This window comes from Camelus bactrianus, chromosome 32 (genome assembly GCF_048773025.1).
Source record: "Camelus bactrianus isolate YW-2024 breed Bactrian camel chromosome 32, ASM4877302v1, whole genome shotgun sequence".
Classification (NCBI taxonomy): Eukaryota; Metazoa; Chordata; class Mammalia; order Artiodactyla; family Camelidae; genus Camelus; species Camelus bactrianus.
In genome coordinates this window covers 9,140,231-9,155,014 of record NC_133570.1, presented here as the reverse complement: position 1 = coordinate 9,155,014, position 14,784 = coordinate 9,140,231, and the positions used below count along the sequence as shown (strand labels likewise).

General features: G+C 51.1%; 1 protein-coding gene across 2 annotated transcripts; it reads left to right on the top strand.

Moving 5' to 3' along the window:
* The first annotated feature begins 281 nt into the window (after positions 1 to 281).
* On the top strand, positions 282 to 14,146 carry MLEC (malectin). Of its 2 annotated transcripts, XM_010969595.3 has the most exons (5): positions 287 to 697; positions 6,285 to 6,463; positions 7,020 to 7,196; positions 7,305 to 7,362; positions 8,523 to 14,146. In XM_010969595.3, exons 1-5 carry the CDS (start codon positions 469 to 471, stop codon positions 8,750 to 8,752), a joined length of 873 nt encoding a protein of 290 aa, XP_010967897.2. In that variant the 5' UTR covers positions 287 to 468; the 3' UTR covers positions 8,753 to 14,146. The 2 variants fall into 2 exon arrangements, with proteins under 2 accessions (XP_045362447.1, XP_010967897.2); XM_045506491.2 differs by lacking the exons at positions 7,020 to 7,196; positions 7,305 to 7,362 and having other exon boundaries at positions 282 to 697.
* The last annotated feature ends 638 nt before the right edge of the window (positions 14,147 to 14,784 follow it).

Sequence of the window (14,784 nt, the reverse complement as noted above, 5' to 3'; positions counted from 1 at the left end):
TACCCTAAACCTTCCCCCCTAGGCCACCTTTCCTACTCATCTGCGGAATTCCGGGGCCGCTTGGGTGCTGCACCCCACCACTTCCGCATCAAACCGCCGCTTCAACCGAACTCCAAACCTCTGCGCGCGCTCCCTCTTGTGCCTGATGGTTGGGCCGGCGCCTGAGCGTGGCCACGCCCCTTCCCGCATCTGGCAGCCAGTGGGAGGGCGCCTTCCGGCGAGGTGGTGGGTAATTAATGAGGGCCGGGCGCTGATTGGCTGCAGGGTTGTGACCGGGGGCTGGGCGGTAGGGTAGGTTGTTCCTGAGGTGGGAGGCGGCACCCGTGGCTGAGAAGGAGGCCTGAGAGCGACATGTCCCCGGCGGCTGAAGCACAGCGGCCCGTGGCGCTGTTTTTCTGAGTCCGGGGCGGCCTGGCGGCAGGCTGAAGACGAGACTTGGCGGAGGCTGCCCCCGCGGTGGTGGCCGCCATGCTGGGCTCCCAGGCGGTTGAGGGAGCCGCCGTGGCGCTTGTGCGACTGCTGCTGCCGCTACTACTGCTGCCGGCGCTCCGGGGACCGGGGCTCGGCGTGGTCGGCTTGGCGGGGGCCGGGCTGCCCGAGAGCGTGATTTGGGCCGTCAACGCGGGCGGGGAGGCGCATGTGGACGTGCACGGGATCCACTTCCGCAAGGACCCTTTGGAAGGCCGGGTTGGTCGAGGTGAGAACCCCTCGGCTGAGCCGCGGGATCCTGGGCCTTCGGTGTTGGGCGCAGCGCGCCGAGGTCTGCGGGCCCCGAGCCCCTTCCTCGACCCTGGGGCTCTGTCTCTGGAGCGAAGTTTCTCTCTACAGTTCCCTCGGGGACCCGATCAGAGCCCAGAGCCTGGCACTGGCTCGAAGCTACCAGGAGCCATCGAGGCAGAGAATTGACCAGAAGTTATATTTGGACTTCGCATCCTGCGTTTTTTAAGCCCTCACCTCCACCCGAGCTGGGAAAGTAAAGACACGGGCGGCCTATTGCCACCTCAAGGCCTCACGGTTTTTAGGTTATCGGTGTCCCTGGCCCGGTGATTCTGCTATCCTATCAAGTCTGTTCCTGGTAGATTCCTGCCGACCTAGAAATCGGCCGCTTTCCATACCCCTTCTGCAGGAGCAGGACTTGATTCTTAGCCAGAATAGAAAGGAATCTTAAGAGGATGGGCCAGGAAAGTTTGATTGTAACCTCCTCCCCCGCCCCCCTTTGGAGGGAGGAATATGTGTGCTTAAAAGTAGAAGCTGCAGGCCTCCCCAGAGGGTGGTTATATCAGAACTATACTGCACATAGGGCTGGTGGTGTGTCAACTGGGTCAGCCAGTGTAAGATTGGATTATTCTATCTGCAAGTGCCGAGAACCTAGCCTAAGTGGCTCTGAGAGGTGTGATTCCAGCTGATGGGAAAAATGACTTTGGCTTAACTGAGCAACAGGAGTTTTTACCGAGCTGGCCGGTTCTCAAAGTTAGCGTACGAATTGCCAGGGAAGCTGGTTAAAAATGCATATTCCAGACCTGTAGATTAAACCCAGGTTTCTGCACCAGGGCCCTCTGATGGAGGTCATCTGCAGACCACTGTTTGGGAAAATCTGCCCTTGACTCTGTTTCTTCTGTCAGTAGGCTTGGAAAATGGGTTTAAGAAGGAAGTTCCTTGCTTCATGTGTTGGAAGGAGATGTATGCTGTATGTCGGGTTCAGAGGCTGCCAAATTGGCAACATGCCATCTCCAGAAAACTGGGAAGCAGACTTCTCTCACTCTTTTTTTCCACGATGCCCAGATTTGGCTCTGGCCTTTCCTAAAGGGTTTAACTTAGTTCTTCCAAATTAATTGCAGCATTCTGGAGTTTGTTATATTAGGGAGTTTATTGCTTCCAAGCATGTGAGGGTGTTGGGACACAGGACTGTTTCTGAAGCCCCAAGTTTGTCTTCAGTTTAGAGCTGGTATTTATTTAGTGCTGGCATGTAGGTCTCAGTAGCTTGGGTTCAAGCTGAGTCAGGGCCATGGTCTTTAGCAACTGGAACAGCAGCCAAAGCCAGACTTAATAGCAGGAGAACATTGCTGTTATCTCCATCCTGGACCCTTCCTCTTTCTTCAGGGGTGTGGACAGGGAGGAAGGAGCCCTTGAGGAAATTAGAGACCGTTTGTGGACTTTGCATCTTGAGATAGCTGTGGTGAGACAATGCAGATGGTTCCTTTGACTTAACAGATACCAGGCTTACGGAGATTACATTCTCCTGCGAGGTCCATTGTGCAGGGGAGGGAGCTAAGACCACGCAGGTTTAGTCCCCAGCTGCTCTCCGTATTCAGAAATCCTGTTTTAATTTGCTGGTGCTGGTGAGTTTGATTTTGTTTTCTTCTTCTCCTTCTTGGCCTGGTCAGCAGTCAGCCAGGCTCTCTGTCCTCAGGTTATTGGCTCATGGTGGCAGTTCCTTCCCAAGAGTTTAGCAGGTAAACGTGTGCAACTTACCAAATGACCAAAGCTCACGTGTGCTGGAGTCCCGTGTCGGACCCTGGCACTCTGTAAACGGGGGTTCCGTGCTCCGCCCTGGCAGTCCCTTTGGGTATACATTGTAGCAGTATTTATGCATGGTTGGGGAAGGGAGGGTGGTTTACTGCTTGGAGGTGGTTGAAGCTCGGACCAGCCAGTTCCAACATTGCACTCAGCGGGCTCCCGAGAGGAGCGTTTTGCTGGCATTAGGTCTGGGGCTGAGGAGGGATTAATCTTCCTCTCAGAAGGCAGCTCTCTGGTTTCTTTTCTGTGCTAAGGAGTCGGCACCACAAGCGGGGTGCAGCTGTTCACCCTGCCTTCCCTTGCCTGGCGCTGTCTGGATGAGGGTGTGTGCCGGGTGTTGGGAGACCCCTGTCTCCTACAGCTACTTACACTAATTGCAGTAGGAGCTGTGTGCCTTTATTTCTTTTCCCACATACCCACGATACTGTTTCCAGCACACGAGGAAAGTCCATTTTTATGCTGAATGAATTCAGGTAGTCATTGCCAAGTTAATCCAGATAGGAGTTTGGCCTGCTTTTGAACTTGCCGTTTCTCTGCAGCGTCTTTGTAGTTCAGCGTTCTCGCAGCTGAGTGGCCCCAGGCACCTAGGGGCTTTTGCTTTCAAAGGCACTTCGTAATGTTTATATTGAATTTCATTTCTGCCTGGCGGATAGCTCTTGCTCATAGAAGATGCTGACAGCCTGGGAAAGGCTTTTCTGCTTGTGTGCTTTGGCAGACTGAAGCCGACCGAAGCACCATTACAGAGAGTGACTCGGGAGCACTCGGCTTGGAATTTTGGCCTGTTGCACATTCAAGGTTCTTTTAAACTTGCACTTTCTGGGTTCCTCTTGACTCTGAGGAGGAAAAGACCTGGTTATTTGGCCGGAGGGCATAGAATGGCTTGATTTTAGCATAGAGGTGATGTCCTAAAGGAGAGATGCCTGCTAGTTCTCTGTATGACCTGGAAGAACTGGCTTTACCTCCCTGAGCCTTGCTTGCCTTCTTCATAAAACTTGTTTTGCTTTAGAAGTCAGTGACATGAGTCTGAAAATTCTCCTGTCCAGAGTAGGTTAAAGTGTCCCCTACCTTTTTCTTTGCTTGATCACCTTTCACATGGAATTAAAAGGCCAGAATGGGGCTCTGAAGGGGAGGAAAGCTGGTGAGGGGCCTGAGTCTGTTGGATGACAAATTCCGGAGGCCTAAGGAAGACCCTTTCCTTTTGGCTGGGAAAGGGTTTGGCCTCGGGGAGATAAGAGCTTGAAAGATAGCCTGAGAATCCTGCCTCTGATTTGCTTCAGGCCAAGAGATGTGTTTAGAATTCTCTCCCTGAACTGCCGTGTCAGGGGCAGGCTTCACTTGCAGGCCCTCCGAGGGGCAGAAGTTCACAGGTGGAGCATTTAGGTGGGTGATATCCCCATTTTACAGGTTGAGAAAAATGTAGAGAAGACAGCTTGTTCTGCATTGCATAAGAGGTGGCAGGGTCAGGATTCAAATCCAGGCCTCGCTCACTCTCACACCTGGGCTGATTTTCCAGGTAGCCTGGTGACTCCATCGCTCAGAATAAGACAAGCAGTGGACGTAGCATAAGCCCTTTGGCCTCTTCCCTCCCCCCACAGTCTGAGCTCTGTTGTGCCAACTTCAGTCATGTGCCGACTGTCTACACTTCACTGTATCTTAGAGAAATCTGTTAGCTGTGACTGTATCAAGGCTAAGGGTGGAAGAAAAAGTCCTTTTTGCTATTGTCTCTCCTGGGACTTGGGCAGATTCCACTTTGCACGTGGCACATCGCATGGGAAAGCCACTTGGGCTCTAAAGGGAAAACACTGAGAGGCTCTTCCAAAGTTAAGTCCGTTTTGCTCACAGGGATGAGTTTTCTTAGTTGTGTGTCTGAGGCCGCCATGGATTGCGTCACCGTCAGTTTCTCACTTTCTCCACGCTGCGAGGGGAACAAAAAAGATTCTCCACACGTGCACACCATTTTCTGTGTATCTGAAGAGCAAGTCTCGTTCCCGTTCCCGATCTGTAACGATCACGGTCCTCATGGAAGAAGGGGATTCTCAGAACTCAGTTGGAAAGCGGGTAGCAGTCCTTTAATCTGTCTAGGTTTGTGTCCCGGTGTAGTGGTCTGAGCCCTGGGAAGCCTGCTGGCAGCACATCCTTTGTAGTCCTACTCAGCTGCCCGTCTTTGATATCTTGAGGAGAAACAGGCAGAAGAAAAGTCTGGAGACAAAAGTGCAATGAGTTTCCTGTTCATTGTCTCATGTGTTCATCTAATCTCGTGGCTCCTGTTCACTTACAGGAACTGTTAACAGTTCTGTTTATTTTTCTGAGCGCTTGACCTTAGTCACTGGGTCTTTCAATTACTCTTTTGCCTTCCTTTGGAGAGGAGAGATCCTCTCCCCGGGAGTTCCAGAGGAGAAGGCTCCCCAGATGGCAGCTCTCGAACATCTCTTGAAGAAGCTGGGTGTCAAATGTCTTCAGAGTCACCGTATGTGATTGGAAGGTGGCTTTGAAATCTGAATTCCAAGATTTCTCCTCCAAAGTGGAGGAGAGACGAGGCCTGTGTACTGAATCACTACCAAGTCTGCAGTTTGGAAAGTAGATTTATGGAGCAGTAGCTAGCATGAGTACTCATCTCTGGGGCCGGAGTCTGGAATCTTACATTTGAGGAAAGACCTGGGTTTAGTTGGTTATGTGGGGGAAAGAAAAACACGTGCAGACCTGTCTCCTACTAAGGTTGTGCACAGTAGAGGTTTTTGGCCCTTCTGATAGCCACCCGAGTAAGTAAGAACTTCTTGCTGTTACCCCGCTTCATTCCTAGTCTGTCTGAAAGGGGTAGAGTAGCTCCCTCTGGACTTGGGCATCTTAAGCCAGAGGTGCCAGTAGGATCGGGGCACATTTCCCTTCCCCACTAGGCTGGCTCCCGCCCTGTGGAGAGGACGGTGAGGCGTCACTGTGCTGCACGCACCTTCATTGTTGCTATATGTTCATTCAGCGAATCACATCAGGTGCCTCCTTTTGAGTCAGGGACTGTGTTAGGGGCTGGGGACACAGTAGGAAACTTCTTCTTTTGGTTTGACTCAAGGAATGTTCAAAGCTTGGATGAGGTTGAGTTTTGTGAGTGTGGGAAGCTAAGGCACTTGGACCCAAAGGAAATTCAAGAGCATCGGATCCTTCTTTTTATGAGCATGTTTCTTTTGACCAGCCTTGGGACTTTTTGAATGAAAAAAAGGTTGTAAAAAGCCACTAAAGCTGGTATCTTACTTGTAGCAAAGACAATGAAGACTCTCCTAACAGATATCCTGTTTTTCATTTAGACTGAGCTTTTCTGAATGAGGAAAACAACACTCTTTGAACTTAATCTAGTGCTCCTGGCGCCCCCCCTTGTTTTATGAGGTTTCTGTGCAGCTCTCCCTCACTGGGGAACCGGCAGCTGGAGCCCCGTGCTTTGTTCTCATAATGAGTTAGACTTGCTCCCTTCCCATCACTCTGGTTGTAGTTAGGGGAAGTCGGTTTCACGTGCTTTCAAAAAGTTCCACCATGAGAGTTACGGGAGCTGTTGGGGTGATTAGCTTTTGGTTTCTTTCATTTTCCTCTTCCTAGGTGCTGGCTGTCTGCTTCTGGCCTTTGTGTCTGATCTCTTTGGAGCCAGGTGCAGTGGGGGTGGCCCCTTCCACTGGGGAGGGTTATTAGCTTTGCCCTGGAAATGCCTCTGGCGTTTCTGGGGTCTCTGCTCTTCTTTGTGTGTTTTGCCTCTGATGTGGTTTCTCTTTGTCTTTTGTCCCCAGCCTCTGACTATGGCATGAAACTGCCAATCCTGCGTTCCAACCCCGAGGACCAGATCCTGTATCAAACGGAGCGGTACAACGAGGAGACCTTTGGCTACGAGGTGCCCATCAAGGAAGAGGGGGACTATGTGCTGGTGTTGAAATTTGCCGAAGTCTACTTTGCACAGTCCCAGCAGAAGGTGAGGCCTGTTTGGACCCCTGCTTAACCAGCGGACATTGGCACTCTTCCATAGCCCTCTGCTGAGAGCTTCCCTAGAAGGGAGGAACAGAGGAGCTTTGAGGAAAGGCTGGATTCCTTTTGCCCCCTAAGATGCGGTGTCCTGTTACTCACAAGGCTGCACTTGCCTTGGGGATGGTGACAGAAGGCAATGCCAGAATCCTCGTTCTTGGCAACTCTTAAGGCTCTCTTGGTTATAATCTCTCCCTCCTTGTCAGCATGTTCTTGTTTTCAGCCCTGTTGGTTTCTTGTCCCTGTGAATTTCCTTCTATCCATGTTGAACTTTTTGTTTGTATTCTTTGTTCCCTAAGGCCAGTATGAGACCATGACAGTGAAAAAAAAAAAAGTGGCTTTGATTTGGCTCAGGTAAAGGACTCTGGCCGCCCTGGAAGAGATCCAGCCCTGTCATTCCTTAAATTACTTTTGAACTTGAAGCCTGGGCAGGGCCGTGATGTCCAGCTGCTGAAGGAGTGTGACGCAGGTGATTTTGACCTTGTCTCCCTTTCTTCTCTTGGAAGGTATTTGATGTGCGACTGAACGGCCACGTGGTGGTGAAGGACTTGGATATCTTTGATCGCGTGGGGCACAGCACAGCTCACGATGAAATCATCCCGTTGAGCATCAGGAAGGGGAAGCTGAGCGTCCAGGGGGAGGTGTCCACCTTCACCGGGAAGCTCTACATCGAGTTCGTCAAGGTGAAGCCGCTCCTCTGCCCTCACAGCGGGGGAGGAGCTCGAAGGTGTGGGTGCAGGGGGTGGGGTGTTTGCTGCCACGTGAGGCTGACCGCTGTTCCCGTCTCCTAGGGGTACTACGACAATCCCAAGGTCTGTGCTCTCTACATCATGGCCGGGACCGTGGACGGTGAGTTGTGTTTCTGATCTGCTTTTTTGACGTGGGCTGAAGGACATGATTGAGGAAACCCCTGGGGGATGATTTAGCTGGCTGCTGTTTTGAAAACCCTAATACTTAAAGCCAGATTGTGGGGAGCGCAGAGTCAGTTGGCTGGGATTGAAGGGTAGTGGGGTGCTAGCTTTGGAGATAGATCTGTGTTCCCATCTTGCTGTCGCCTTTTAATCAGTGGTTTGGTTTTGGCCCAAATGCTTTAACCTCACTGTAAATTGGGATTAATAATGGTACCGATTGGTGTGCCCTGACCTTCGCAGTCATTTGGAATTGCCCAAAACTTGTCCTTGTACTGTTTCTTTGACATCGACGTCCTGGGGGCAGAAAGAGAAAAAGGCAACAGGAAAGGTCCTTGCGTGTTTGGTATGCTCCGAGAGGGTGCAGTGTGCTGGGCTGCACTGAGCAGAAGTTCATTTATTAGTGTCCGTTGTCCTTGGGATCTGTTCTTAGAGGATTTCTCCTTCTCATGGATGAGGTGATCCTGGCTGCCAGCTTTCCCAGGCTGATTTTTGCAGAGAAAGCTTATTTATGTTTTTGTGACTTTTCTCCCCCATCCCACCTCCATGCCTTTCCCCAGCTCATCCTGGATACACTGAGGCTCTCATCCTGTTGTCTTGATGTCCTCCCACGCGCTGATGTTGTGACATCCCAGAGGATGTCTTGCCACCAAACTGATTTGTAGCCTGAGTCCCTCAGGAGGGGACAGTGTGTGCTGAGAACCCGGAACTCTATGGATTAGCTTTTCCTCGGTTGCTGTGTGATCAGAAGGGAACATGGGATTGTGGGAGCGGGGAGAAGGGGTTTGAAAAGGTTAAGTTCTGGGTGTCGGGTCATTGTCCTCGTGTGATCTGATTCCCTCTGGGCTCTGAAGTAGGACAGGAAGGGGAGACAGTGAGCCTCTCAGTGTGCAGGGCTTTGGCTATGTTTTCATTAAATCTAAAGAAGGCACGTGTCTGCAGCTGTCTGCCGTTCTCTGGGTGGGAGGCTGTTTCTGCTCCTTCCTGTGGGACCTGCTTAGGTTGTAGGGTCTCTTTATTGTGGCTCATTTACTGCTCTTAAGGGTCTCTTGTAAGTGCTGTGGGTCTCTAACTTAAAAAGTTTCCTCTGTCGTGCGTCAGATGTACCAAAGCTGCAGCCCCATCCAGGACTGGAGAAGAAGGAGGAGGAGGAGGAGGAGGAGGAGTACGACGAAGGGTCTAATCTCAAAAGACAGACCAACAAGAACCGGGTGCAGTCGGGCCCACGCACGCCCAACCCCTATGCCTCGGACAACAGCAGCCTCATGTTTCCCATCCTGGTGGCCTTCGGAGTCTTCATTCCAACCCTCTTCTGCCTCTGCCGGTTGTGAGAACAAAGTACCGTCCTGAACAGGGTGGAGGGGTGTGGGAAAGAAACCAAACGCGTTTTGGGTTTCTGTATTTTTCACAGTGATTAACAAAAACAGACAAAGACACACACACACACACACACACACACACACACACACACACACACACACACACACACACACTTAAAGGAGATGAAAAGAGGCAGAGTGAGGAGAGAGTGGCCCTCATCCACCGCCTGGTCGCAGACCTGCTTGGGTCCTAGCTCTCTGTGTAGCAGTCTCCTACTGCCTCTTCCTCTCTAGGGTACGTAGGGTAGACCGGCTCCTCCCTGGTCAGGGGTCCTTGTCTGTACACCCAGTGGAAAGGACTCTGGACTCAGAGCAGACACGGTTCCTTTTCTTTAGGTTACAAATTAACAGCAGGGCAATGTCATCTTCTTACCCACAAAGACCAGCGCTGGGAGTTGGGTGTGTTCTGAAGTTTTGTCCAGATAAGTTTTCAGATGTCCTGGGATTGAGAGTGGAGTGTGTGTGTGTTTGTGTAAAGGTGTGTAACTTGTATGATAAATTTTAAGACAGAAGGGGGATTAAAAAAGAAAAGTAGGCGCCTCCTCACTTGGAAGCCTTTCTGGTTTTAACCCAGCAATGGTTCCACCTTAAGTGTCGAGCTTTGTCGTTGCTCGTCTCCCTGACGCGTGCTGGTGAGAGGACTGTCTGGTATCCGAGACAATTAGTTTATGTCAGGTCCTCAAGTTGCCTCTGGCTTCTTACCGCAACAGATCATTTTGATTTCAGTGCCTGTTGGGGACTTGATTTCCTCTCTCTCTCTCTCTTTTTTCTTTTTGTCTTAATCTGGCTCAGTTGAAAACTCTTTTCTCACTCAACCATCCCGCTAAGTTATTGCCAAGAAGGGAAGGAGACTTGGGGATTTGGGGTTCCCTCTGCTTGAATGTCTTCCCCTCCACCACCTCACCTTACTGGTACCTCCCTTCCTGGATCTCTGAGCCAGCAGCCAGGAGGACCTGACCCAGCAGTTCTTTTACTGGCCCCTCCGTAGGGTCTTGCTGCCAGGGGACAGGGATGCTTTCCAGCCTGCAGCAACAGAACACTTGACCTTAAAAGTCTCTTCTAGTCTTTGGATTGGAAAAGGCTTATGTTAGCATAACTTAAGAGCAACCTCAGAGACTTGAGCCCTACTAAGTGACTGACCACTGTTGAGAGTACCTAGTATCTGACGTTCATTTATTCCCATGTCCCTCTGCATCACAGCCAACTGGTTTTGGTTTATGCAGAGAGCTGCTCCCAGGAGCTAGACTGACTGTCTGTATCTGGCCCAGTGATGCCTCTCCCTGACCCTAATGGTGTGCCCCCTGGTCCTCTCATTTACCTGTCCAGGGCACAGCCAGGTTCTTGGGGTGACAGGGCTGAAAGATTGCCAGTCAGCCATAGTTCTGGCAGCTCTGAAGCCACCCTTAGCATCTCGGTGTCTGTCTTGAATTCCCTGAGAACATCTCTGCAGGAAATGAAGCTTCCTTGTTCCCCTCCTTTCTGGTCCCCGCCATCCTTTTCCCAAGTAGGGTAGCAATGAGGGAGGACCCCACTGAGCTACAAGGAATTATGTGGATGGAAGGATTAGCTTATGCTTAGGCCAGAGTAGCCCAGAGTCTCAGGCCAGGCCCATCTTTTTGAAATGTGTTTGATTTTGAGTTTTGTCTTTTTAAATATGTTTTCCAAGAACTCCATGTATTTGAACTGCTCATTATGTGACAAAGTAAATAGCTCTTAGGCTCATGTCCTGGGTTTCGGTTCTTAATGAGTTCCTCCAGGTCATTATTTAGTCCTTTGAGTTGTTCTCCTTTATTTTGGCTGTGACTTTGGGCCTCAGTATTCAGGTATTGAGTCAGGCAGCTGGACGGTTGCAGCGTGAAACTGTAATCAGAGGAACACTCCTGGAGTGCTTCACACAGCTCCCTGTGTTAAAGGATGACGTGCTGTGGCCTGGATCCTGGGGACCACCTGCCTGGGGCAGTGGACGTCCTATTAATTGGGCTTCTGACAGTGGCTTCGATTCCTTTTCCATCACAGCTCCCCAAAGCTGTAGGCCACTGCCAACAGAGTGGACAGGGTGAGGAAGGTGGACTCACTGCCTCCACTTTGCCTTGCTCATTAGTTTGCTTGGGTCTCTCTGAGGGAGGGGTCCCCGCCTCCTCACCTCAGCCATCCCCTCAGTGACTCAGAGTCTCAGAAGGAAACCCTGGCTCCTGGGGCCATTTCCTAACGGTACTGTAAGCCAAGCAGCTTTGCTTCTGCCTCTGTTTCCAAGCCCGCTCCCTCCCCCTGAGTTCAGGGATAGGGATGGGCACTTTCCTCTTTGGTTGCGTCGGAAGGAAGGGACCTCTTTCTATGGCTCAAAAACTAAAGGGGAAGTGAGGAAACAGGAAGAATTATGGTGGGGGCTGGGGTAGAGTCCCCTGGAGCCAAGCCCACCCAGCTCCCAGAGCTGCCCAGGGCTGGTCACAGTTGGCTTGTGATACTGAACTTGAAAGCTTTTTTTTTTTTTTTGGTTCCTTCACAATGATATAGGTACATGAAGTTTAGGTTAAAGGGGTGGGATGGGGTACACTTTATTTTTATTTTCGTATCGTGTGTGTCAAAAATTACTCTGTTGTTCATCTTTTGCTTTTTGCACTGTTTGTCCCCACGTCTGTTTGAGCTGGTGCTAGGACTGAGAGGCTGTGCTGTAAGGGAGTCTGACTGGAGTTGGGGAGGTGATGAGTGATGCCCATTAAGGGTGGGGAAGGAGAGGCCTGGGCTCTTCTGCTGGATCCATGCTCTGTCCTAGGTTTTTAGATCCTCCTGAGCCCAATGGACCAAGCCAAGAGCAGACAGCCAAGGTGAAACTCCTTTTGCCAGAAGCGTGGCTTGGGTTCACTTTCCAGGTGGACCGGGCAAAGTGTCTGCTGGAGATGGGCTGAGAGTCTGCAGCGTAGCCTTGACTTGGCTCGGGGACCAGCTGGCCTCTGATCAGACTTTTTCTGGGCTTCCCTCATGCTGACGGAAACACGCCAGGAAACAGTCTTTGGGACCCATGTACCCTAAACCAGATACATTTTTCTGAAAAATCTCCACCATTGCGGAGAAGCTGCTCAGTGTTAACCTTGAGTTCTGGTGACTTGAAAGATGGTTCTCTTTAAGTGTCAGTGGCGTCAGACTCGCAGGAGGATCACCGGGCCCACAGGCCCACAGACCCACCTGTTGGTTTGAGAGCATGACCTTGTTTTCTTGTTCTCACTGTTTGCCTAAGAAATACTGGCCTGAAATTGGGGGATCACATTAGAGGTCACTTAGGCTTTGAACAGATGGAGTGAAGTTTGAGTTAAGTTTACCTCCCCCTTTCTGTGCCTGGGAACTGTTTAATCCAGTTTTAGAATCATGATTTAACTTCTTTTTGGAGAAGCTTCTGTTTTAAGGAATTTCTCTTCCTCCTTACCCTGCCTATACCCTCTCCTGGGAAGGCCTGGTCGTGGCTTCTAGAATCTCAGTTGAACTTCAGAAAACAGCAGCAGTATTTTCCCTTTCCTAGCACTCATATTCCTTTCCCTAGAAATCGGCTCATCTTGGGAAGCCCAGGGGGAGAATCCGCAAGTTCTTGACTCTCCCTGGGGGTTGGGGAAGGACCCACCCGGTCAGCACAGTGCCTTTTCCTCTCCTGCTCTGAGCCAGGGTGGGCATTCCCTCCAGATTCAGGTCTGGGCAGGGGGTCTTATGGTCCCTGCCATGGGGCTGCTTCCCCATCCCTTCCTCCCCCTCCCCTTGGCTGGCCAGCTCTGATCTAATTCAAGTGTCTCCTTGCCTCGAGGAGCCTTAGATGGCATCAAATGGCAATGTGTAATACTGTCCTCTGTGCCTCTCCAAAAGGACTCTTGAGAGCAGGTGAGTGTTCTAGAGTGAGAGATTAACAGATGCTCCTGTTTTAAAAAAAGAAAAAAAAAAAAGATTGAGGTGGGAGCAAGGGTGAGCTTTGGGCCTCCTTCTGCTGTGGCCGTGAGGGTAGGAGCCTAGGGGGAGGCTAAGTGATGGTGCAGAAGTAGAATCAGCAACACCCAGGATCAGTTCGGAAACCTTAGAAGAAAGCTGCTTATCTTCTATGGAAAGATGTAATTAGGGATCAAAAAGCTCTAAAGAAATTGCGAAGAAGCCTTAATATTCAAGCTTTGGAGAGATCAGAGTAGCTCCCTTTCAGCCCGAGCTAGGACTCTCTCTGTATTTAGACCTCTCCTGAGGCAAGAGGGCGAGATTTCCTCATTTTGTTACAAGACTTCGATTGGCACCAGCGGGTCAGCTGCCCGGCGAGGGCGGGTTTCTTCTCTGGACACGGGTGACTTGCTGCTGATTGGGTTTGTCCTTGCCCAGCTGCCTGTGCCTAGCCTGCTTTGGGTGGCCAACGCATTCTGATACGGGCAGGTGATCTGGGGACTGTCTGGGTTGGCAGGAAGAGCGCAGGCTGGATCTCTTGGGACGGGTCCCCCCTCCCCTGAGCATAAAAACAAGGAGCCAGGATGGTGCTGGCTGCCAGGGAAACAGTAGAGCCTGTTGGAGTTGGCAGAGAGGCCTTGGCACCTCTCGCATCCAGGCAGTCTTTTGAGAGGGGGGCACGGAGCACCGGGAGAAGCAGAACTCCATTCTCACCTCTATTTTGAGCTTCAGGGCTTTATTTCAGTACGAGGAACAACAACAACAAACTGGAGTGCGCTTTCCGCCCTTTCAAAGGACAACTGTCGGGAATGGAGGGCTGAGTTGCCAAGCGGGAGGGGAGAGCTGGCGGGATCGACGTTGCAGCAAACCAGGAATGAGGTGTGCTCGACTCCTGTCTTCCCTGGTGTGTCACGATCCAGGGAATGAAAAGAAATTTGACCCTGGATTAGTTCCCTCCTTGGATTTTCCTTCCACCAAGTTCTCCCACGCTCAGACCAGCGGCCCCTTCGAGCGCCAGGCAGCCCCTTCAGCCATTATTGGCCTAACCGGCTTGTCAGGAAACCAGCAAGCCCCGCGCCCCCCAGACTGGGCCTGGCTGCCCTATTCTGTACCGAGTACTGCAGAATTAGTGTCAAGTTCATGGTAGCCCCTGTAGCTGCTACTCTAGGTTCCCACCCTCTCCCTGCAGAGGCCAAACCTTACTACTATGTCTGTAGCCACAGCGCATTTACGGTGACACAGTGAGACATGATTGAGGGGCTTTGAACCTGGCTGGCCAGGGCAAGCCGTAGGGGTGGATCGAGCTGTCTTTCCTTCTGGGCTGTCTCCATCTGTCCCTACCCCTTCCATGCCCCACCCTGCTCCCACCAAAAAGTTACAAAATCAGGATGTTTTTCACTGTCCATTGCTTTGTGTTTTAATAAACAATTTGCAGTGACACTCTGTGTCGGGATTGAGTTTGATCACAAAGAGGGGAGGTGATGGGGTGGGAAAAGGGAGGCCCTAAGGTTGCCTGAGGATTCTCTCTGATGAATTGGGGAGCTTTTGTCCATTTAACCACGTGTCTTGTTTTTCTTTTCACTGGGATGTTTGGTTAAGGGAATGACGTTCTGTAAAACGCTGCCTGGCCATTTCACCCAGCAGCGCATTCAAGGGAAAATAAACAGTTATTTTGTTTCCACTTTCACTGGAGCACTAGGCCATGACTCTCACTTCCAAGGCACACAGAGCCGGTAGCTGCCTCCCCTCCTGTTTTCCCCTCAGCTTCCACGATAGCTTGTGGACAGGCTAAGCCATGGGACGGTTTTCTCTGCTTTTTCCTTTTCTGGTGTGTTGTCGGTGTTGACAAGGGAAGGGGCAGAAAGAGCAGGAAGGATTTTTCCCCCTATAATTCATCCGTCACATTTTACAATTGAGGAACAAAAACTTCAGTAATTTAGCTAGTCAGTAAACGATCAAGCCCAAGATGCAAACCCAGTCTGTCTGCAAAACCCATGTTCTCTCTAAGGCTACAAGAATAGTAATGACAGGTATCACTTATTGAGCCTTTGAAATGGGCCAGGCACAGTGCCAAGCAC

Bases quoted from the DNA above. Each gene is read 5' to 3' on its own strand.
- MLEC (XM_010969595.3), top strand. From the start codon at position 469: ATGCTGGGCTCCCAGGCGGTTGAGGGAGCCGCCGTGGCGCTTGTGCGA. The intron at 6,464-7,019 runs GTGAGGCCTGTT...TTCTCTTGGAAG, and splicing joins TTGCACAGTCCCAGCAGAAG to GTATTTGATGTGCGACTGAA. The intron at 7,363-8,522 runs GTGAGTTGTGTT...GTCGTGCGTCAG, and splicing joins CATGGCCGGGACCGTGGACG to ATGTACCAAAGCTGCAGCCC.